This window comes from Anolis sagrei, chromosome 1 (genome assembly GCF_037176765.1).
Source record: "Anolis sagrei isolate rAnoSag1 chromosome 1, rAnoSag1.mat, whole genome shotgun sequence".
In the NCBI taxonomy this organism is placed as follows: domain Eukaryota; kingdom Metazoa; phylum Chordata; class Lepidosauria; order Squamata; family Dactyloidae; genus Anolis; species Anolis sagrei.
In genome coordinates, this window is record NC_090021.1 from 66,422,017 (window position 1) to 66,446,312 (window position 24,296).

At 39.0% G+C, this 24,296-nt stretch overlaps 1 protein-coding gene across 7 annotated transcripts in view; it reads right to left on the reverse strand.

Annotated features, from left to right (window-relative positions):
* QKI (QKI, KH domain containing RNA binding) overlaps positions 1-23,448 on the reverse strand; it is a 131,693-nt gene extending 108,245 nt beyond the window's left edge. For 4 of the 7 annotated variants that reach the window (XM_060753699.2, XM_060753698.2, XM_060753697.2 and 1 more), the window contains exon 1: positions 22,622-23,447. In XM_060753699.2, the coding sequence (XP_060609682.1) occupies positions 22,622-22,763 (142 nt within the window). In that variant the 5' untranslated portion in view covers positions 22,764-23,447. Of the gene's footprint in view, positions 1-20,326; positions 20,400-22,621 lie in introns of those variants that run through there. The other 3 variants (XM_060753695.2, XM_067465725.1, XM_060753701.2) reach the window with 3 other exon arrangements.
* Positions 23,449-24,296: the final 848 nt, after the last annotated feature.

Genomic DNA, 24,296 nt, shown 5'->3' on the forward strand with positions numbered 1-24,296 from the left:
TCTTCCGCCTCCTCCTCCCACCCTGTGAAGGGAGGGAGAGAAGGAGGGCGATCCAAACTAAAGAATTAAAAATATCTAAAAACAATTACATCCATTATTAAAATCACACAAACCAAACCTGTAATTTTGCTACTCTTATAAATCGTAATGTAAATATATGATATGCAGGATGTACTTTCATTGTTACAAATGGAACATAATGAAAGCATAGTGATTAATCACAAAAACAATGTTTGGGGGACAATGGACGATGGGATTTGCAGTACCTTCAACTGATTCAGCTATGACTTCCACAGACCACTGAGACCTTCACGAATTACAGACCTGGACCAAACCTGGCACACAGAACCCCCATGACCAACAGAAAATACTGGAAGGGTTTGGGAGGAATTGATAGTTATTAATGGGAGATGTAGTTCACATATCCAGAGAGCACTGTGAACCCAACAACTATTGATCTGGACCAAACTTGACCTGAATGCTCAATATGCCCAAATTTGAACATTAGTGGAGCTTGGGGGAAAATAGACCTCGGCATTTGGACGCTCCTTGGATTTATAGTCCACCTGTAATCAAGGAGCACACAGAACTTGCATGAACAACAGAGAATACTGCAGGGGTATGGGGAAAACTGACCTTGGCATTTGGGAACTGCTGGGATTTATAGTTCACATGCAATCAGTGAGTATTCTGAACTCCAACAGCAATGGAACTGAAGCAAACTTGGCAGTCAGAAGTCCCATGAGCAACAGAGAATACTGGAGGGGTCTGGGGAAAACTGACCTTGGCATTTGGGAGCTGCTGGGATTTATAGTTCACATGCAATCAGCGAGCATTCTGAACTCACACTGCCTTCCTCCCTCTCTTTCCTTCCTCTCCTCAAAGCCAGGCAGCCAGCCAGCGATCAAGTGAGGGAAAAAGGGAGTGCGCATGCGCCTCCTGCTCCAACAGCTTCTTCCTGGGACTGCCTGGCAGGGCGGAGCCGAGTCCAGTGAAGAAGGAAGGCAGAAAGCTCTCCTCCATCCCTGCCAACCTATACCCAGGGTACTAGATGACCCCCAACTTTTGAAAGGATTTTCCAGGGTCAAAAAGTCGTGTTGTACCACAGAATATACAGTAGGTTATTGGAAATATAGCGGGAAAGTCCATGAATAGCTGCAAGCTGATCAATCTAGCAATCAAGTAGCATTATGTTTGAACTGTGCTTTAAAAACTGCAAACTGCTTCCAAATTATTTAAGCAGTAAAAAGATACCATGCCAACACAGCACAGAATACACATTATGTTATTTTCCCATAGCATAAACAGACTACTGATTTAGAGAAAGTCTCTGTAGTGTCACACTGTTAGAAAATAATTGTCTGTAGGGTAAATATTACCCAAAACGCAAATGTCTAATAGCACATCCATTTGTATCCCATCGACAACCTGTGACTGCACACAAGGTAACTTTTCAGTACATATTTCTATCAGTCATAATCTTTATCTACAGACATAGCAAAATATCCCTGTATACAAATTTCAAATGCCTACATCGCACAGGTGGTGAATGACTATCATGGGGGGGGGGGGGTGAGACTTGAGAAATGTTCAGCATGCTCACAAAGGAGCAGCACTCTCTGGAGTACTCATGGTATGAGTTCACTTCATAAAATAGAGCGAGGGTACTTTTGGCTATGGTGTGAAAATATTTATAACAAGAAGGACATATAAATAAAAGTAATTAATAGAACTTGTCATTGCTTCTTCAGAAGGATTTGCTTCTGCCTTCATCTTTTGAGGCTAAGAGTGTGACCTGCTCAAGATCACCTAGTGAGATTCCATGACTGAGTAAGGATTCAAACCATAATTTTCAGCATCATAGCCCATGTTCAAACAGCTACATGCATATATTAATGTGTCTTTTTACTGTTCTCTGTGTTTTCATTATTACAAGTGTGCAAATATATAATCATTTTTTCTGGATATTTTTGGGACCAAAAATTGCCACAGAATTCAAAACAAAGTTAAGTATCTTTGTGAGGAATTTCTCATGACCTCTTTCTAATGCTACATTTATGGCCTAGTGTGTCCCTTCCCTTCACAAAAAAACACGGAGCTTCTTTTCTCTGAAAAATTCGCAACATATTCAATGACAGATTTCTCTTTCCCATCACAATCAGCCAAGTGGCTTCAATTCATGTTACATTTTAGCCTTCAACTGAGAGTAACTAAAAAGTCCACTTGTTTGACTCATGAAATATGCATTTTAATTACAGAAATGAACTTCCTAAATATGCTGTCTTAAAACACATCAATATGAACTATATGAAGCTGGAAAGCAGAATATACTGTTTCTGTACAAGATATTTAAAATGTTGTTCCCATCAAACTAGCACTAAACTACTACAGCTGCTGACTCATTCCATTTTCCATTCTGGGGAAAACAGTTAATATGTAGATGATCACAGAAATTATGCATTACAAAGATCTCTGGTGATTCAGGTTCAAATCTTCATTCCACCAATGCTCCTCCCAATACAGAAATGCTTCCTTAACCTACATTAATCAACACCATTATATAGGAGTGAAGGAGGAGGGCACTTTTATGTCAAGGGTGTAGACATTAAGATATATAGGTAGAGTTCTAACTTGCATAAGAATTCGGACTAAATTACTCAACAACAGCAAAAACAAAATGTCCAATACACTACAGCTTTGACAGGAATTGTTTTTTCTATAGAAGGATTAAATACTGCATTCAGTTCTAGTGGTACAAACAAATATCTCTGCCCCCAACTACATTAGAAATGTTTCCTGTCGGCTTCAAACTATTTTAATCCTTTTACAAAGTGAATCAGGATTATAAGCATGAAAATGAAAATACAATGAACATCACTGATCGAACAAAAACTTTGAATACGTGAAGACTTTTATAAGTAAACCAGTTTACAAAATGGCTTACACACTATAAACTATTCCACCTTTTAACAAGCAGTCGCTGTTCTTAAATGAAGGAAAAAATCGTTTATCTAAACTAGGACTTCTATCGGAAACATGAAGGTCTTTCCCTGCCTACTATCTGCCAAGGACTGGCAGCATATTTGAGACCACTGCTGACAACTGTTTCTTTCTGGAAATTCTCAGCAGCTAATACCTCACAGACTGTGCCGGTCTTAAGCCCACCACTTTGCATAGACTTGATCTAGCATAAGAGGACCTAGCAAATACCCAATTCCCATCATTGTTGAAATGGATTCATAAATGCAAAAAAAAAAATCCTTCCAACGCTGCAATTTCCGTTTGACTAACAGTTTATAATTAAACAGATCATCTTTCTTGTAAAAAGGTACTACACAGCTTATTATATAAGAATAGTAAAGGATAAGTTTTCTCCAATCCTAGAAGCATAAGTATTTTGAAAAATTGCTTTATCCATTCAACTTTGCTAATATGATGCCTAGGAAAAAGCCAAACATAGATGACAGCATTCAGATTAGGTGTTTTAAGTCATGTTCCACAATACACTATACTGATAACAGTCATAGCATGATCTTTTAAATTGTTTTCATCTAGATTAATTGATTTATGTGAACCTGTTTCCTTAGATGAAACATATAAAGACACTGAACTGAAAGATAACTCAATGACTTTAAAGGATGAAAAAGAACTTTAGAGAGTTCATGAGTTTTACAAATGGATGTTTGAAGAAAAAATACAGGCCAGTTTATTTATACTTCACTAAATAATGAAGTAATTTGGGATAATTCTCAGAATATATGTCTCGAAGATTAAATATACCCACTTCTAAACTATTTCTGTTTACAAATTATTAAGTATGAAACACAACAGAAGACATCTGTTAAAAGAGGTTTTTTCGTGTCAGGAGCGACTTGAGAAACTGCAAGTTGCTTCTGGTGTGAGAGAATTGGCCGTCTGAAAGGACGCTGCCGAGGGGACACCTGGATGGTTTGATGTTTTAGCATCCTTGTGGGAGGCTTCTTTCATGTCCTCACATGGATCTGACAGAGGGAGCTCATCCATGCTCCCCCTGGATTCAAACGTCTGACCTCTCAGTCTTCAGTCCTGCCAGCACAAGGGTTTAATCCATTGTATCACTGGGGGCTTCTCATTAAAGAGATCAAAGCAACACTTTTAATACAAGGCTGAATAAGTTCAGAAGCTACTCAATATCAAATTCCAACAAAGGCAGTCCTCAAATTATGAATAAAATAGGTTTCTAGGTTTCTTAAGTTGAATTTGTATGTAAGTCAGAACAGGTACATTGGTTAAGTGTAACTCCAGCTACACACAAGCACACACGTTCACACTCAGTGATACCTTGAGTTAAGAGTTCAAATGTTCTGTGACCAAGCTCTTAACTCAAACAACTTATCTCAAAGCAAATTTCCAATTGAAATGCTATCAATCCATTCCACCCCTACCTGCCCATGTTTTGGTTACGTGTTTTTTTTAAATAAGAAAATGCACTTTGACATTAACAAACAATGTACAAATGCAGCATTCGCATGGAACAATAAACATAGAAAGATCCACTTCAAAATGGTAGAAACACAAAGTTGTGGCAAGGAAGCACTAAGTAGGAAGGGAAAAAGCAGAAGCATTATTATTTTTCATACTGTAGTCATTCCAGACTCCCTTCCTCTCTTCATGAAGTCAAACATACCTGGAAAAAAACCCCACAAAATCAATTAACCTAAAGTTCAGCAAACCAGACAAGAGCAAAGCAGACAGCAATCTCTCAAAGCAGACAAGAGGCTGAGGCAAGAGGCGTGGAGGTTACTCCCTTTTAAGCCCTAAAGTCCTGCATTCCGGTGCTGGAGCTCCGTCAGGCACTAGCTCTAAACTCAAAGCATAGCTCATATGCCAAAGCAAATGTGGGCTAAGTGTTGGCCCTTAACTCAAAACACTCTTAAGTTAGGGTGCTCCTAAGTTGTGGTTGCACTGTGTGGGAGAGCTTTGGACACCATAGAGATGAGTCAACACCCCTACAGGGTTTGTTTTGCTGTCTATGCCCCTGTTCAGAAGATTTTGCCTCACCATTTGTAACTTTAAGAATTTGATTTTTTAAAATTTGACATCTTTTGGAAACAAAGATTGATGAGAAAGCTTCAGTGGAGAAACCTTTTCCCAATTGTAAATCTTTCAGGGTAAATTTCCCCTTCTGAGAGGTAGATTTTTCTCACTTCCTGCTGTCTCACCCTTGTTCTTAAATATGAGTCATTTGTAAGTCAGATGCTTGTAAGTCAGAGATCATATTTAAATTTTTTTCTTCCACTCCTTTCGGGCCCCCTCTTATTTCCAAAGACTGTGGAAAGAAACTAATTTATTTATTTATTTGATGCACTTATTAACCGCCATTCTCAGCCCATTAAGGGCGACTCATGGCGGTGTACAGTACACATAAAAGACAGTTACAAAATAACCTCCTTTTTCAAATACCTGATTGTTTCAGGAGTTCAAGTTTCTGTTAGCTAATGAATGTCATGTCATGGCAAGGTAAAAATAAAGAGGAAAAAGCTGCTTTCATTGGCTTAGTCTTTCAATTTGGTTTTCAAATATGGCCATCAAATGAGGCCTGGAACATCTTATAACATGATAAAATATAAATGCTGTACAAAGTGTGATGGCATCACATGTCTATGTATATGGTCAAGTCACTATAGCAACAATTAATTTCATTCTGGTCGTCAGAATGATGGCACCCTATCCAGGAAGCAGTAGCTGTGGCATTTTGCTCTTTGGGAGAAATATAACTGCAGAGTTTTTCTTTATGCAAAAAGCAAAATATGCTACCAGACCAGCTGTGCAATTATATCAATCCTGTCACTCACTTGCAATACTCCAACAAAAAATGGCACTGCCTACTTGTGTCAAACTCTACGTTTCTATGTGTACAGTCTTTTCTGCAGTTTTCTCTAGGTCTCCGTATGAAATTCCTTCTTCTATCCCAAAATTCCATTCATTTCCTCAACTTAGCTTTCTATCTACAGAATGCACTCTTAGATGTAAATTGACCTTACTGCTTGCAAAAATAAATTAAAAGTTTTACATGAAACTCACTCTCATGATCGTATCCTACTCCAAGAATACCACTAATAGAGGAACTTGACTGTATTTACTAAGAAAGCATAATAATACTGTACACATGTGAATTTAAACATTGTTTAAATTAATGCTTCTGTTCTTTAAAGAAGGATGTTCAATTTATCTCATATCAATTTAAATAGTATATAAACTCCTGCATCAGAACATGACCAGAAAAAGCAGACAAGTTGAGAAAAACAGTCACAAATAACTTCATGTCAAATGTATTCGTCTTTTCTTTGCCATAGCCATTTCAATGCCACATTCTTTTAAAACAGATTATGAAATTACCAGTACACAGGAGAGCCAAGTTTGAAAATAATAATAATAATAATAATAATAATAATAATAAATGCTCAGCAGATTAAGTTGGTATACATTTTTGGATGCAGTCCTTCAAACACTATATTCAGCGTTAAGCTTGCTTAGATTATGTTTAATCAGTCTACCAGTCTCTATTACTACTGCAAGTCATAAAAGCAGTAAGGCTTACAACAGTAAGATTCAATTCATTCTGATAAATGTAATTAAGTGGGGGATTATCATGTATATATCTGTAATACTAAAGCTACATTCGATTAAACTTGCATAGAGTCCCATGCACTATATTTTCCCAATCCTGTTCTGAGGAAGAACTGAAATCAGTAAATCTCTTCTTGAAGACAGGCACATATTTGACAAAGTTTAGAAATTATTCTGGGTACAACTAAAACTGATGTTTCTCCTTTCCACTACCCCCTTGCCCCAAATACATAATAATGAAATTACACAAGTTTGACACACTCACTCATCGTTGCTCAAAAGAACTATATAAAAAAGTGTCAAGTATTTTAGATTGCAATTAACCATATTTAACATCCAAGATGTCTAACAACCACAATTTATTACCCTAAACAGCCCTACCATAAAACAATTGAGGCAATCTTATCCTCACAAATAATGTTCAAGAGTATATATCACCCAACCAGACTGCACTAATAACTCAGACATACTGAACAAAGAATAAGCCCCATTGTGTGTATTTAATATTTTAGGTCAACCCAATGCAGGGCAGGCCCCAAGTTGGAAACATCCGACTTACAAATGACTCATAGTTAAGAATGGGGGTGAGACAACAGGAAGTAAAAGAAATCTACCCCTAGGAAGAGAAATTCACTCCTGGAAGAGTTATCAGGGGAAAAGGTGTCTCCACTGAAGCTTTCTCACCAATCCTTATTTTCACAACAAGCCACTTTTTTTTTCAAAATCCAATACTGATAGGAACAGAAAGTGAGGTGAAATCTTCTGAAAAAGGGCACAGACAGGAAAACAAACAACATATGGCTGTTAACCCTTCCCTATCCAAATCTTATATTATATTATATTTAAATAATATTCTGTTTGTGTGACTGTCTGGAGTTACACTTACAAACATACCTGTTCCAACTTAAAAAATATTCAACTTAAGATAAAACTATAAAACCTACCATATATACTCCTGTATATGCCAACTCAAATATAAGCCAAGACTCCTAAATTTACCACAAGAAACTGGGAAAACTTATTGACTCAAGTATAAGCCTAGAGTAGGAAATGCAGAAGCTACTGGTAAATTTCAAAATAAAAATAGATACCAATAAAATTACATTAACTGAGGCATCAGTAGATTAAATGTTTTTGAATATTTACCGTATTTCAAAGAAAAACAGTAAACTATCTCTGCAAGTAGAAGAGTAGGTCAACAAAAACAAATATGGTATCAACAATAACTTAATAATAACAATAACAGTAGTAATAACAATGCAACTGAATTTGTATCCCACCCTATCTCCTAATGGGGACTCAGGCCAGCTTCCAGCATAGTAATAGGCAAACATTCAATGCCTATATAAATAATGCACATCTATAATTATCACAAATGCATTTCCCCCTGAAACATTTACAAATCCTCTCTATATATATTTGCATTTCTCCTGCAATATCTGCAAGCCCTATACATCTATATTCATATGGGTGGGTGTGCAAGAGGGCCATAAAAACGTGGAGGAAGTGAAATGTATCCCCTTTCCTTCCTCCCCTCCCTTTTGACTCAAACGGTTCTTGCAATAATAGTAATAATAAATCCTGCAGATTTGCAAGAGTCTCTCTTTTTCTTCCCCTTCCACTCATGCAATTTTTAAATCTTTTCTTCTTGTCTTGAAAGAGCTTCTCACCCCCTTCTTTTCCATTTCAAATCATTTCCTTCTCTATTTTTAAATAATAATAGATCTTGCAGATTTGCAAGAGTATTTCTATTTCTTCTCTTTCTACCCATTTTTTCTCTTCTTCCTGACTTGCAAGGGCTTTTCTCCCCTCCTTTCCCTTTTCAAAATATTGCCCCTCCTCCTCCTTCCCTCTCTCTTTTTAAAAAAAATAAGAGTTTCCAAATGGGCAACTCCAGCCTGGTAGAAGCAGAGCGAGGGAGGCTTTGGAAAAGAAAGCACACTGTTAAGGGAGGGGAAGAGGAGAGAGAAATATATCCAGCAGTGGCTGGAAACCTGTAACCCCCATTATAAGCCAAAGGAGGTTTTTTCAGCCCACAAAAAAGGGTTGAGAAACTCTGCTTATATTCGAGTATATACGGTATCTTGTTTGTAATTTGGGGGCTGCCTGTACATGTCAAAATTGTACTACCAACACATTTTGCATCAGATAACACATCCAGATAAACCATAAAGCCATCAAAAGAAATATCCCCCTTCTTACATGTTAATTTTTTTCAGGTCAGATTTCTTTTATGCCACAGGTAATGAAAGTGAAATCTATGAACAAGTGGACCCAATCCAATTTTATTTTTTGTTTTGCAACATTTTCCAAACTCTCCTCAGCTGCTTTGGCAATTGGTTGGGAGTTGGCTAGGGTGGAAGCAACAATGTGTGTGGTGGTTCCAAAGTAGAAAACTCTGACTTAGGTAGAGAACAAGAGAAGTTGAAAACATCTTGATTTCCTCTTGAAAATAGGGGTTTTTCCTTTCTTCTTGTGGCTGTGAAGTAACTTCCTGATTCGGGGGAAAGTTAAGTAGGCTTTCCTAGCTGTTTGCAGATGAATGTATCTCTCAGGACCAAGTCAAAAGAAAAAGTTCTGTGGACATAAAATTTGTATCTTTAGCTAGTTGAATAAAATTATAATGTTCCCATATTAAAGCTTTATTCAAACAATTATTCCAAAATATATTTACTTTTGAGGATTTTGTTACAAATAGAAACGCAGGATCACTAGAAAGAATGTCTTCAGTTTTGCCAGTTTAGAATTAAGGAAAGGATAAATAAAGAATCAGGCAAAGAACAGCTAAAACAGAAGGAAAATATACATACACATGCCTTATTTGTTGAATAATAGTTGTGACCCCCCTCCCATTAGGGGGAAAGTACTATGTGGTGAAAAACACATGAGGGGCTTCTTTCACCACATAATAGTCAATCTGAGGGCACAGTCATGCAGATGGGTGAACTATCACTCACCCATGTGGCTGCACCCTCTGAGGAAGCACCCACATGGGCAAGTGAACAGTCACCCACCCGATTGGGAAAATAAACAGTCACCCACCCAAGTGGGTGCTCCCCCAAATTGGACAGCCATGCAGGTGGGTGATGGTTCATCCACCTGCATGGCTGCCCCTTTGTCAACAGAAAAGAAGACAGGTATGAAGAGGGGGAGAGAGTGAATTCAGCCCTCCCCTGCCTGCCTTCTTTCCCTTTTTGATGCTGTGGGACTTGACTCGGTTCCCAGCAGGGTCAAGGCCTACAGCACCAAAACAGCAGTCGCACCCTTTGTTCACTCACCCAGGAGAGTGAACTAAGAGTACAACTATTATGCAGGGAATGTCAAACCCCCAATTGTGTCCCTACCTAGCACTGGAGGCCCATTGGAGGATACTGGTATCCTCAAGGTAAGATTACTGCAATTCTCTTAACATTGGGCTACTTCTGTACCACATTCAGAAACTTCGATCGTTCAAAACACTACAGCCAGACTAAGAACATCTAAGTGTGAGCATATCACACCTATTATGGTAACTCCACTGTTGCCAATTAGTTTCCAGACAAAGTACAAAGTGTTTGTTTTGACCTTTAAGGCCCAGCATGGTTTGGATACAGGTTACCCACAGGATCGCCTTCTCTCGTACAATTCTCCATGCACATTCATTCAGGTCAGCCAGAACCTGTCTGGCAACCATCACCCAAGAAGACCTTTCTATCAGCCGCCCCAAGACTGTGGAATGGCTTGCCGGAAGAACTTCAACAGCTAAATCATTTTGTTGGAATTAAAAACACAACTACTTCAAAACTACAAAAGTTGCAAAGATGATCAAACAATAGCAAAACTGATAAGTCTAATTACCACCAAAGTAAACTACAATTGTAAGTGCATTTATAGAAGCCTATTAATTTACTAACCATACTAGTAGTCTGCAACAGCTATCTACCATACCGGAAACAAACAGACAGGAAATCAGGGTGTGATAGAAGATCTAATATTTGTAACAATTACAAAAATTGACAGCAAAAGAACGAACTGGACTTGCTGACAGGGTATAAAATCTAACTGACTTCATCCCTTGCACAATATTCTCCTTTAATCTCTGGTCCCAATGTACTATGCATTTGGCTCTGATTAACAGATGCCACAATCCCAAAGTCTCATCTCTACTGTTCTATAGCACTCCCTTTCAATTCATTACCATCAGTCTCCTTTGTGATATTTCTTCACTGCTGTGAATCTGATAAATTACTTTATACTTATTGCTATGTTAAACTGAAAGCAGTATAAATGTGTATCTTCTTCTAGAAAAACAACACTAAGCAACATTAAACCTCAATAATTATCAAGTATATTTACAGTTTGTTTAATAAATAAGAAACAACATGTTTCCTTAAGTCCTACACACATTTATGATCACAGTGTGCAGATGTTGTTAGCAACACAGTAGAGCATTTTAACTTCCTGAGATACTTTGGTAACTAACAAAATTGTAATGCCTGCAGGTTTAATTAAAATAAATACTGAATTAACCTAAAACAACTTCTGGGGGGAAAAAAACTTTCGACTGTTGAATATTCAAGTGAGCATTATCTCACCTTTATTTGGGACTCAGCTGGTGCTTTTATTTATATGACCTATAATGTTTGATGTCAACAGACAATTTCGGATTCCACTATCTCAGGATTTAGAATCTAAAGAGCTGCTAACAAAAAAGGGGGAGGGGCTTATAGACTTGTTGCTGGGTACAAATTCCCAGGATACATGAATGTAAACAGAAAGGAGGTCTTCAGAAAGTCTTCAGCTACAACTTAATAAATCAGTGTAGTTTTACATTGAACACTTTAATAAAAAGATATATTTATCTGAAGTATTGAAGTATTTAATTCCCAGTTTAGTCTACAATACTTTTAAAATACCTTTTAAATTGAAACAATTATATAACATAATATTTCTCCCTCAAGCTCAGCTATTTGGCCCAATATACTTGATTTATGTGATCAGATGTAGCTGCAAATCACCATCTTCCTTTTACAAAGAACAGGTTAGACAATTTCTAATAGGCTGAGTGACCTAGAATGTGCCTATGTCTACTGGACCATCATCCAATACTACTGCAATCACTACACTGACTAAAGATATTATGTGACAGCAAAACAATAAAGCAGATAATTCATAGCAATTCTCCCTCCGAGGCTGCAGTTCACCAATCCCACACTCCGGAACTGCTCTGGAGGGTTGGGATCAAATTGGTGCCGGGTACAGTGAGGCGGAATTACCAAATATCACCTCTCTTCCAATTAATGTACTTCCCACCACTGAATATAATAGCCATTAGTATTCCAAGCCAAACACCTGTTTGTTGGGACAGGTACCATATAGTCATCTTCTAAAACCAATTTTATCAATGCAAATATACTTTAGGAACATGTACATCTTGTCGGTCAAAATCCTGCATTACCATCTCCATATCCAACCACCAATTTATACTTGCATGTCTTAATATATATATGCATAGTGGGAGTTGCACTGGGTGGCCTGTGTCGTCTCTTCCAACTCTATGATTCTAAATCCCAAATCCACCTTTCAAGTTCACTTCACAAATGTGCCTCCTTGCCAGCTAAAATCTTCTCATAAATACCCGCCTTTCCATTCTGCTATATGTCACCTCTTCTATTGTCTAAAAGTTACTCATTCACTCTTTCCCCTGGACTGCAATTGCTGTTAAATTGCAAATCCCACACTCATTCATAGCTGTGTTGCTGGCTTAAATGAAACAGAGGAGGATGCTGACAAGGCACATAACAGCATTTGTACACAAGGTCTTTCCTGGCTCAGAAATGTCTATGTTTTGTTCTATGGTCCCAATAATACATCTTCTGCGAGGACTGGTAGCATTAAATGGTTAAATGGTTTACTTATATTCCCACCCCCAATAATCTATTACTTTTTCATGTATTTTGTAAAAGCTGCACTTAGCATAATAATGAACTCCCACTCAACCTCTAAATTGCCATATCTGCCCACACCAACTTCAGCAGTAGAACAAGCTGCCATGGTTCCTTCAGTGATTCCTGCACTTACTTCACTTTTAACAGCTAATACATCATCAGCCATAGCTATTACAAAGTCAACTTGCACAACTCCTTGCACTCATTTCAATGTAATAAAAGCAGAAATTCCTTCCCTTTCTTCAATATTTAGGACCTGGGAAGAGAAAATCTCCAAAGCTAAAGCAAACTGCACAATTTATCTTGGGGGTGCACAAATTGTGTATGACTTCCAAAGCTTGTAAAATCAATAGCATACTCAAATAAACCAAAAGTGTGGTTACAAATTTAATGTTGATTGATTTTTTTCGAAGCTGTTGGTTACTGATTAGAATTTGTGAAACATCAATAGAAAAATTATTTTATTTATTTTATTTCCAATATTTTTATCCTGCCCTTCTCAACCCCCGAGGGCCACAATTCGAAGCCTCAATATAATACAAATATAAACACAAATAGCAACAGTTTAAAACAGTAAATAAAACATAAAGCTAAAAACACGTTAAAAACATTGTCATCAACCATATAGCCAATTTCAGTCCAGTTCAACATCCAAGGTGCTGTTATGCTTGCTGTCCAAAGGCTTGGTCCCAGAGCCATGATTAAACCTTCTTCCTAAAAGAAAGGAGGGAAAAAGCCGACCTGATCTCACTGGGGAGTGAGTTCCACAAGTGTGGGGCCACCGCCGAGAAGGACCTGTCCCTCATCCCCACCAAGGAAACTTGCGAGGCTGCCAGGACCGAGAACAGGGCCTCCCTGGACTATCTTAAGCAGCGAGATGGGACGTAGAGGGAGATACGTTCAGACAAGTAAGCTGGGCTGGAATCGTATAGGCCTTTATAGACCAAGACCAACACTTTGAATTGTGCTCAAAAGTGGACTGGCAGCCAGTAGAGCTGGCACAATAGGGGGGTGGTGTGCTCGCTGTATGTCGCTCCAGTTAGTAACCTGGCTGCTGCCCGTTGGACTAGATGAAGTTTCCGAACAGTCTTCAAAGGCAACCATTCCATTCATCCGTAAGATAACTGTACTTTTTCCAAGAACTGTATTCTCAAAAGAGTTTTATTCAAGCATGCACCCTGTTGCTTTGTACTAGTAACTTTGTACTACTTGCTTTGTACTAGTAACTTTCTCTTCACATAACCCTAACTTGAAGACTTCTGAAAAGAATAAAATGCTGAAGGGAAGAAATGATCCAGCTTGCATTGATATCAGCAAAAGGAAAGAAGGGAAATGCAGTAAGATCTCAACTTCAATCTTAGTTAATGAAGTGAAAATCTTAACACAACAATATAACCCTTTCTGTCTGTATAAAAGTTACTTTTCAGGGCACAGAAACGACACTGGGATTAACTTATGTTTTAGCAGAATACAGATTATCCTCATAGCTCAAGGCAGGTTACAACATAGCTAAAACTAGAGTTTAGCTTTTTCACATAGGCTGAAGTAAACATGAAAGCTGATGGAAATGTCAGCTAGTAGTTTCTTACGGTTGAGGCTCCTAATTTTAGGAATATACACAGTTATGTAAAAATAATTAATTTTTACATAGCTACATATATTCCTAAAATTCCTAATTACAACCATGGTTTATAAAGGAAAACACAGAAAGAATACACAGAACAATTAGGAAGGAGGAATCAGTAGCATTTTACCTATTTCCACAAGACTTGCCTTTCCAACCTGAATACAAATCTTCCACAACTTTTACAAAGGAAGAGAGAAAAGGAACAAAGCTAAAGAGTTTGAATTGTGACAATTTTTAATTCAAAATCAAAGAATGCAGTATCAAACTAGGACTCAAACATTTATCAATTATTCTCATGTACAAACATTTCAGGTTTTCAGAAAGTTTCTCATTACAAAAGTGAAAGAATCAAGGAGCAGTCACAGAAAAACAGTGTGATTTGGTGACACAATACATCTGGACTGAAAACATACATATTTTCCACAGAGTACTCTATGTGCAGTCAGGCTTTATTTCCTGAAGTATGGACTGGTTGGATCTTTTCGCAGTCCAAGGCACCCTCAGAACTCTCCTCCAACATCACAGTTCAAAAGCATCTATCTTGGAACAACAAATTGTATGTGCATGCATGTGTGCGTGACTTCAAAACAACTGTCAACTTATGGCAATCCCATGAATTTCATAGGGTTTTCTTGAGCAAGGAATCCTGAGGCAGTTTTGCATTTGAAATATGATGGTATATTTAAAATGCATTCAACAGTAAATGCAGTAAAATATAGTGAAATGTAATCAATTCTCAAGAAATGTCCTAACACTGTAAAATGATACTTTAGCATTTTGCTTCCTCTTACAAGTTCTGAATGCTGGCATAAATGAGCCATGATATAAAGCTAGAATACTTAAACATTTCCCTTAACAAACAGTTGCACCATTCATCTCTATAATCCTATTAGTTGGTCAAAAGGAACTGAGCAATCACACATGCAGTGGCATTTAAACACATTTGATTGTATCTACCCATCAACAATTAATTAATTAATGTGCTCTATATTCAACCGTGATAGACTATAGAGAATCTACGCTGTGTAAGTGATTTTTGATATAAATGCTATGGTTTAACCAAAAACATCTAATTTTTCCCCTACCTATAAAAGCATTTCTATCATTGTTTGCTTTATCACAATACAGACTCCAGTGGACTACCAGTCCTATCTTCTTTTCCAGCGAAATTAAAGCAACTAACTAGTTTCTTGACAGCAATAGCTTATATCATCTCAAGTCAGAATTGTAGTATTTTCACATCCTGTAATTTCAAGGAATGTACAAAACACGTTTAAGAGAACCAATTTCAAACATTAGAACCCCATTCTGCAGACTATCAGTCCAAAAATGAGAGCATTCAAGGCAAAGAGGTACACAATCTGGACTGCCTCTGTCTAGCTACCTAACCTAGAAACTTTTCCTCTAGTCCTGTTACTTGGCCGCCTACCTGTATTCTGGGGTTGCTATTTTTCTAGCTGATATCATAGAATGATGGGACACGCTTCCACCTCACAATCACAACGAATCATTTTATACGCCAGTAGACTAAGATACCTATCTGCTGTGTTCAGCATTCTTAAGTGGGGAGATTGGGTGTGCACTGGGGGCTACACAGATCACTCCTCCAGCCTATACAGCCTCAACATCCAGGCCTAATGTTAAAAGTATCTCTGAAATGATTTCAACTATTTAAACAAAAGGGGAGGGGGACAATTATTTAAGAGTATTCGTAAAGCTACTGTAAGTAGAATCTTCCTACAGTCATCATAATATGTTGTAGAGTTTACCAGGTTAGTATATAATGTGTCTTCCTAACAACGTAAATGCGTTTCCTAGTTCCAACAGACCTCACTACCTCTGAGGATGCTTGCCATAGATGCAGGCGAAACGTCAGGAGAGAATGCCTCTAGACCATGGCCATATAGCTCGAAAAAACCTACAACAACCAGTGATTCCGGCCATGAAAGCCTTCGACAATACAATGTAAATGTGGTCTTTAACAAGATGCATTAAACAATGGATTTCAACTAGGTAAACACAGTTTCCTTTATGTAGGGCTGGGGTTCCTACTTTTTAAAAAAGCTTCTGGGATCTTTTAGTGTGCAATATAGCATGAAAGACTACCACAGACTGAGAGGATCAGTAAAAAGCGACATACTGCACATAAAATATCTACCATGTTTTAAATAGATCAAAATTATATTTATTCAAAACAATTCCATAATGTTATACATTATAACATTGCTATCAAATTTGTTGTAATGTTTTATAATTATCTTGACAACTCAGAGCCAAAAACATAGTAGAAAGTCTTCTCAGAGCTATATTTTGAACTGAAATTCTAATTCAAATGGAAACCTTGTCTCCAATCTATATAGTATTTTGCACTGGGGCTCCAGTATTTCAACTTTACTTAAATAAATGAGGGGAGTGGATATCTTCATAAATTCAAGTATACTTCTCTGAACACATTTTCCCATTCATCAATTCTACTACATGTACCTTGACAATTTAGGATAACATAGGCAAATCATTATGATTTATTCACTTGAAGAAACTTGTGGAAAAATGAAATACACTCAATTTAAAAAATCATGCTTTTAGAATATTGTACTTATTTATCTCACACATTAGTCTATATTAATACAGGCTGTTCATTAATGGGGACTGCAGAAACTGCTATCATGTGCATGTGAAATTTCATACCATAATTTAAAAAAAATTAAAAAGAAGATTCAGTAAGAAAAAAAACAGGAAATCCAATTTTCACTACCTAATAGCATAAACCTAAGGAATACATTTCTGAATGTTAAATCTATGAGTCTATTCTAATTGGATTGCCAACTAAATTCAGGACAGATCACAAGAAGACAGAAAAATATAAGCAACATTACTTGACTAAATCCAGCTTTCAACCAGACATACTACATATTGCTTTATACTTTAACAATTTGCATATATTCTAGATGAGACTAACAATTTGTTTTATCCCTTTGTAAAGTGTCCTATTTTTTAAGCAATGTGAAACATATTTTTAAAAATGAAAGTTTCCAAAGGTCCTGGCATTAGTTTTAGTATTAAGAACAAATAAAGCTGCCAACAGACTATACTGCAATGTATCACGTCAATTATCATTAACTCTGTGGAAGTGTGGATACCTGAGTACCCTTCTGTTTTAAGAAGCAAACACAAGCATTCAGTTCCAATTTTCATGTAGTAGAATGTAGAGTGATGAGAATGGATCATGCAAACTGGTAAACATGCATACTACAAATGAAAATGCAGCACACCTGTAAGGATTCTGCACTGCTACTTCAAGCCTCACATTTTTATTCAAATGCAACATTTGTCTGTTTACTTGTTACACAAGAGATCAACTGAAAAATGAGATTTTTACGGTCATTTGTTGGACAAACCAGTTTTATGCTCATAAACTTCTACAGGTACAAGAAATCAGAAAGACTGCCAAACCAGTACAGGAAATACTATATTCACCACTACTGATGGTACTTCTAAGAGATTGTGAAAAATTGAACTCCCTACTCACATATTTTTTGTTTTGGAATTACACATGGCTAATAAGAATATCATAATTCATAATACAATTTAGCATTTTAAGAGGGGGTCTGTAAAATATCAGTTTCTGAATCACTGTTCTTTCCTAAATAAAAAACATTCAAATATGATTTTAAAAACTGAGCTCTTCCAGACTGGTCTAGGAAGAGTGACTTCTCAGAACGCAATTCCTTGGATTTCCCAGCTGCTGTCTCTTTTGTGTTCACTCATTTCATTCTCTTTTTTTTTTTTGGGGGGGGGGGGTGTTTGTTGTGATTTTGTGAATCCCCCAGAGTTCTCATAAAGTTGTTTTTTAAAAGGCATTGGTTTGCTGTTCTAAGGCCTAATTTATGTCTATTCCTAATATTAGAGTCCAAAAGTGCCATAGCATAGACAAAATCAAAAAAGGTAAGTTTTCTATGTTTCAGAATTTCAAAAAACTCAAGGGTGGAAATAAAATGTTGCAACTGGTGCCAGCCATTTCCAGAAGAATAATTGAGAAATGTCTTTTGTTATATGGAGTTTATTTTTGTTTTCTAAAAACAAAAACTTAAAGCAACAAATACTACTCCTAAAATGTTTGCCTTATGAGGATTAATACTGTTATAAAAGTCATGCTGAAAGAATGTTTAAGAAAAGGAGCCACTCCCAGATAAATGGATTTACGAGTGCAGGTTTTGTCCCAAGGCACTTCCTATGATAATTGGCTAAAGTGCTCAATTTATTTATTTTTAGTGCTACGTACTAGAAAAAGCAAAAAGGAAGGCTTGGGATCCCAGAAACACTGCTCTGTGCAACTAGAGCAAAACGAAGTTTGAAATTCGAGTCATAATTTAATTATTATAGTAAGAGTGGATAGCCTGTTACACCATAATCATGTAAATAATGTTTACCTAGATTTAGAATAACCTTTATTATTGGACATTTATATCTATAACTCTAGAAAACGTTCCTAACAAAGACTGAAAAAAGACCCAAGTTTAAAATTTTCAAAATTACTTATTCTAAAATGTGAACTCTCATTATACAAGCATTAAATTAAAATTCTCTCAGACCAACTCTTCAAAGGTTTTTAAAAATGCAATACACAATTGTCTTTTAAGATCTTTCTTCAGATATACATAAAGTTTAGGGGCTGAACATATATACATTATCATTTGAATTTACTTCTCTTCAGTTAAATTAATTGTAAGCATTGTGTCTTCAGTTAGTTTTTTCTTCTTCAGTATTTTCTCTACAGTCTGTTGATTAAGACCAATTATTTGACTAACTTAGCAATTTTTAAAGTATTTTTAAATTGAATGGTTTTGAAGTAATGTGTTTAATACCTTCTCACAACAATTCTGGTTGTCTCTCCAAAGAAATACACCTAACTTTGTTCAATGGTGTATTCATTCAATCAAGTAAGTATCCACAAGACTATACCCTAGTTAGGATTTAAGACTTCCAATGTAACCCCCTCCCCCCATACACACATACACACAATTTTAACATTTGCCTAGATCAGTTGATATGTGGTATTTTGATCTCTCAGAAAGATTTTAAACTTAACCCCTCACAAGGAAACTAAAAAGTACTCTACAACGACTAAAAACAAAGGGGTCCAGCTTTCAGGATTTTTGTTGTTAGCATTTTTGTCAGAACTTTTAGAAAACAACTGTTGGATTTACTGTGCCTTTCAAATTACGGGAACCTCCCATTTCCTATGGGTTGCTATAAATCAAGGCAAAAAATGATCTCATTTATTATGCTGTTCCAGATATATCTGCTACTAGAGTTGGGCCAAGATCCAACATTAAGCTCTCCATACTGCCAAGTCTACCCCACAATGTCTTCATAACGTAGATTTTTAGGATACAGTGCTATAAAGGAAGAGCTGGAAATGCTGATTCTGGCAGAAGGTGTAGAATCAAGAGAAATAATATCTCTGGATCCTGGCCACAACATTTACAAGTAAAAATGAAAACAATCATTTATACAATCAATTTTATGTTAGAAAACTCATCCTCCATATGTGCAAATATTTAAAAATACCACACCTGAAATGTACAAGAACATTTAAGACTACCTTTAAATGATATCTTATTATTTTCATTAAAATGCCCCATGCCTATTTTAAAAATCTTTTAAGGCTTGGCTTCACCTGATCTAACTCTCCTAACAACAAAGGACTAAAAACTAAAGCATTAACTAAATTTATCACATCCATAGGAATAGAAGTTGTGACTAACAAATTCTAACAATTTCCATGGATTTATTCTATTTAGTAATATGAGTGAAAAATGTAGAATTGACAAGTTGTATACTAAACGGATGTGAGAGCTGGACCTTAGGCAAGGCTGAGCGAAGGAAGATCGATGCTTTTGAGCTGTGGTGTTGGAGGAAAGTGCTGAGAGTGCCTTGGACTGCGAGAAGATCCAACCAGTCCATCCTCCAGGAAATAAAGCCCGACTGCTCACTGGAGGGAAAGATACTAGAGACAAAGTTGAAGTACTTTGGTCACATCATGAGGAGACAGGAAAGCCTAGAGAAGACAATTATGCTGGGGAAAGTGGAAGGCAAAAAGGAAGAGGGGCCGACCAAGGGCAAGATGGATGGATGGCATCCTTGAAGTGACTGGACTGACCTTGAGGGAGCTGGGGGTGGTAACGGTCAACAGGGAGCTCTGGCGTGGGCTGGTCCATGAGGTCACGAAGAGTCGGAGACAACTGAACGAATGAACAACAACATACTAAACAAAAACATAAAATTTCCAGGATGTTTTTAAAAAATTAAAAACAACTTTTAAGTAAGACCTCCAACGCCAATTGGCCAAAAAATGATCTTTCTTCTGCCCAAACTACTACTAGTAAAAAACAAAAAAACAAAAACAATATGTCACTTCATAGATTGTCAGTTCTTTGTAATAGAAAATGACTAATCCTGCCCATGATTTGGGAATGGAGAATTACACCAATTCCTATAATCACAAATATTTGTGAATATATAACTTTAGCCCTTAAACTCATTAAGTCCTAGCTCTTTAAAAGTTTTGGCATATTTCTTGGTTTTGGCTTAAAGGCTCACAATGCAATCCCTACACTGTTACAACTGTTTTCCAAAAAGAAAGAACTGGCGCCCCTTAGTGTTCAAATATTAAAACATTTACCTCATCCACTGAATTTGCATGGAACATTTTTTCAACATTCCAGAAAGTTTTCAGCATATGCAGTTCTTCCACCCAGGAGCCAAAATAAACAGGAAAAGCAAAAAAGATTTAAAGGGGCAGTTGAACTTTCCCTTCAGGCTACCAAGAAAAGAAGAGTGGAAGAAAAAAAATAAGGATGGAACAAAACCAGATATAACTGTTTTGCTAGATTAACTTCCAATCTTTGTTTTGGACTTTTGAAAATAATACAAGGCCTGTTCATTCAAAGACTTTCAGAGCTTCAGGGGCATTTTAAAGGAACAATGACCTCACACATTCCATTTAAAATAGCCCTTTGGTACAATAAACACACCACTCTTTTGATCTTGACAAAGTTGGTCAGTCTTCTTTCCCAAATCAAACCAATTGTTCAGGAACTTCAAAAATTCATTGTTCATGCCTGTGTTTAATCGATAAAAATTATGTTGTATTGCTTATTTTGTAATTCAGAAAGTATTCAAAAGAGTTCTTTCAAAGAGATCCCAACTAGTCAGTGTTATCCAAACAGAATGTGGTCTGGAAAAAAAATCAGTCAAGGGGCACCTCACAACTATTTGGTAAATATGTTTTCAGCGGAAATATGTCATGGGATCAGTCAAGTCTATGAAGAATTCTGTATAGAATTACTCTCTTCCAAAAAAAAAAATCTAAATACTCAGACTAGGATCAAAACTGAATGTACACAACCACCCACATCTACATGGTAAGACCAAAACTCAATGTGCACAACCTCCCACGTCTACATGATAAGTTCAGCCACAACGCCCTCAAACTGAGGTCTGAATTCCCAAAAAACGATTTGGATTGAAGACTTAAAACTCAACCTGGTCCAAGAGAACATAATCACCATGAAGTCTGGAGCTTCCATGTCCAACCTATTTAAACATAAAAAACTCCTGAAGCTTGTTAGTAGTACTCCACAAAAGTGGCCTCTTGCAACTAACTCCACAGGGTGGGAGGCAGGCGGTGGGGAATCGGATAGTTGGCTTGGGATGAGCAGTGAGGATTCAGCAACCTTTCTGCGTTAGCTTTTTGGCACCAGAAATCGAGAACTTTCGAGTGAAGAGGCTTCAGTGTAAAAACCGAATGGAGAAGTTGGGTCTGTTTACTCTCAAAAACTTCAACCACTTTTTAGTCCAAACTGCCCGGTAGGGACGAGAGCCGAGCCCTTTCCACTTCCTGCCACCCCCTTTTTCTCCCTTCCAAGCCAATCTGAAACCAAACAAACAAAGGACACCCCGAGATCCCTTTCTGGACGTTGCAAAACTCACTCGCTTAACCAACACTGCTGTAAATCACGCCACTCGGCCTACTACTACTACTACTACTTAGTTGCGTCCTATGTGGAGTCTCAAAACTCTCCCCAAACTATCTCTCCCCTCGGCCTTTTTATAAAAAGGGCTACCTTAAGTCTTTAAAACAAGAGAACCGCGCCGAAGGGCCGAAGAAAGCCTCGCCTTCACTCCCTCCCTCAAAGGCCAAAACTTCTCGCCGAGAGAGAGAGAGACTTCCCGCTTCGTCTCTTTGTTTACGGGGAAGGAGGCAAGGCCAAAAAAGAAAGAGAGCAAAGAGGACGCCATTGAAGGGGCCAAAAAGAGGAGACACATTTTTTTTCACCGTGTATCCTCAAGGCCTAAGTTTTGTTTTGATCCAAAATAAAGAAAAGAGCGTGGTTTAAATTCGTGTATTATGATTATTATGATTATTATTGTGGCGGTTGTTGTTTGTTTTTACCTTCGTCCAGCAGCCTCTCGAGGTGGTTGAATATCCCGCAGAAGTTGGGGAGGCTGCTCATGAGCTTCTTGTCGTTCATGAGCTGCATCAGGTAATCGGGGCTGGGCTTGGGCTTCTCCTTGGTTTCCATTTCCCCCACCATATTCCCAGCGCGGCCGGAGAGCGAGCCGGGCGCCCGCAAGCCACACTCGCACTCGCCAGGCGGGAGAGGCCTCTTCCCCCCTGGAAGAAAAAGGAGGCGGGAGGAGGAGGAGGGGGGAAGGAGGGAAGGGGAGGAGGAGGAGGAGGAGGGACCCGCGGCCAGGGAAAGCACGGCGGCGGCGGCGGCTGCTCCTGCTGCTGCTCCCGGCGAGGAAGAACCAGAACAAGGAGGCGACTCCGACACAAACGGCGACACCGCGGAGGGGGCTGGGCGACCGCCACCCAAGCCTGCTGCCGCCGCCTCCGCCTCCTCCTCCGCTTGGATAAGGATCCCCGGCCGCCGCTCCCGCCTTGGAAGCCTTTCCTCCTCGGTGTCGTGCCGCTTGCCCGCCTCACTCGCAGCAGCCGAGGCGCCCGCTCCTCCTCTTCCTCCTCCTCGGCGGCGGAGGCGGGCTTGTCTTCGCGAAGAGTCCCCGCCGCTGTTTGTAAGGCTGTTTGTAAGGCTGCTCCCGGCCACCGGCGCTGCTGCTGCCGCTGCTGCTCCTTCTTCCGCCGCTGTTGCTGCTGGTGTGGTTCTGCTTGTGCCGCCGCCTGCCTGCCTGCCTGCCTTCCCTCCCTCCCCTCCCTCCTCCCCTCTTCCCCTCTTCCCCTCCCTCCCTCCTCCTCCCCTCCGCTGGTGCCGTTTGCTGGTCGCTGGCGAGCCTCAGCCTTTCCGACCACTGCCACTGCCGCCGCCGCCTCCTTCTTCGTCTTGTTCCTCCTCCTCCTCCTTCAGTTCGCTGTGGAGTTCGCTTCAGTTCAGGCTGCGCTGCTGGCGGCGAGGGGAGGAGGAAAAGGAGGAGGAGGAGGGGGGGGAGCGCCGCCGAGGAGCAGGGGCGGGGCGGCCGTTAATCAGCCCTTGGCGGCGGCCCTTGGCGGACTCGGAGCCCTCGACTCCGCCCCGCCCCTACGGGGGGGGGGGAAGGAAAAAGACTTGGGGGCTCTCTCTGGCGCCGCCGAGAACGGGAAAGCGCTTCACTTGTGAGGAGAACCACGACAAGAAGGTGGTGGTGGCGACGGCGGCGGTGGTTCTTCTCCGCGCACGCGCACCAGGACAGCACACAGAAATTTCCTTTTTTCACATATATATCTATCTACGCTTGTGGTGGGTGTTAAGGAGCCGGATGGGCGGGCGCGCGCACACATATCCGAAAAGAACGTTGGTTTGAAAAAAGAAAAAAAAAGGGCTCGTGCCGCTATACCTCGGATATAGTACTACTCGCTACGACGCGCGAGACGGCGCCTGTTGATACGCGCCTGCGCGAGGGCGCGCGAAGGAATGAACATTTCCCCCCCACCACCACGTTCCTCTATCTCCCCCCCCCCGCAACGTCCTCGCGCGTGCCTCCCTCCCTTCCCCATTTTTATTTATTTATTTAGAAACTCCTCCGTTAACACACATACACACAAAAAAACTTCAACCAATCTTGCGTTTAAGGCGGGACCGCGTCACGTGTTGCCAAGCTCCTGAAAAAAAAGGGAGGAGGGAGGAAAA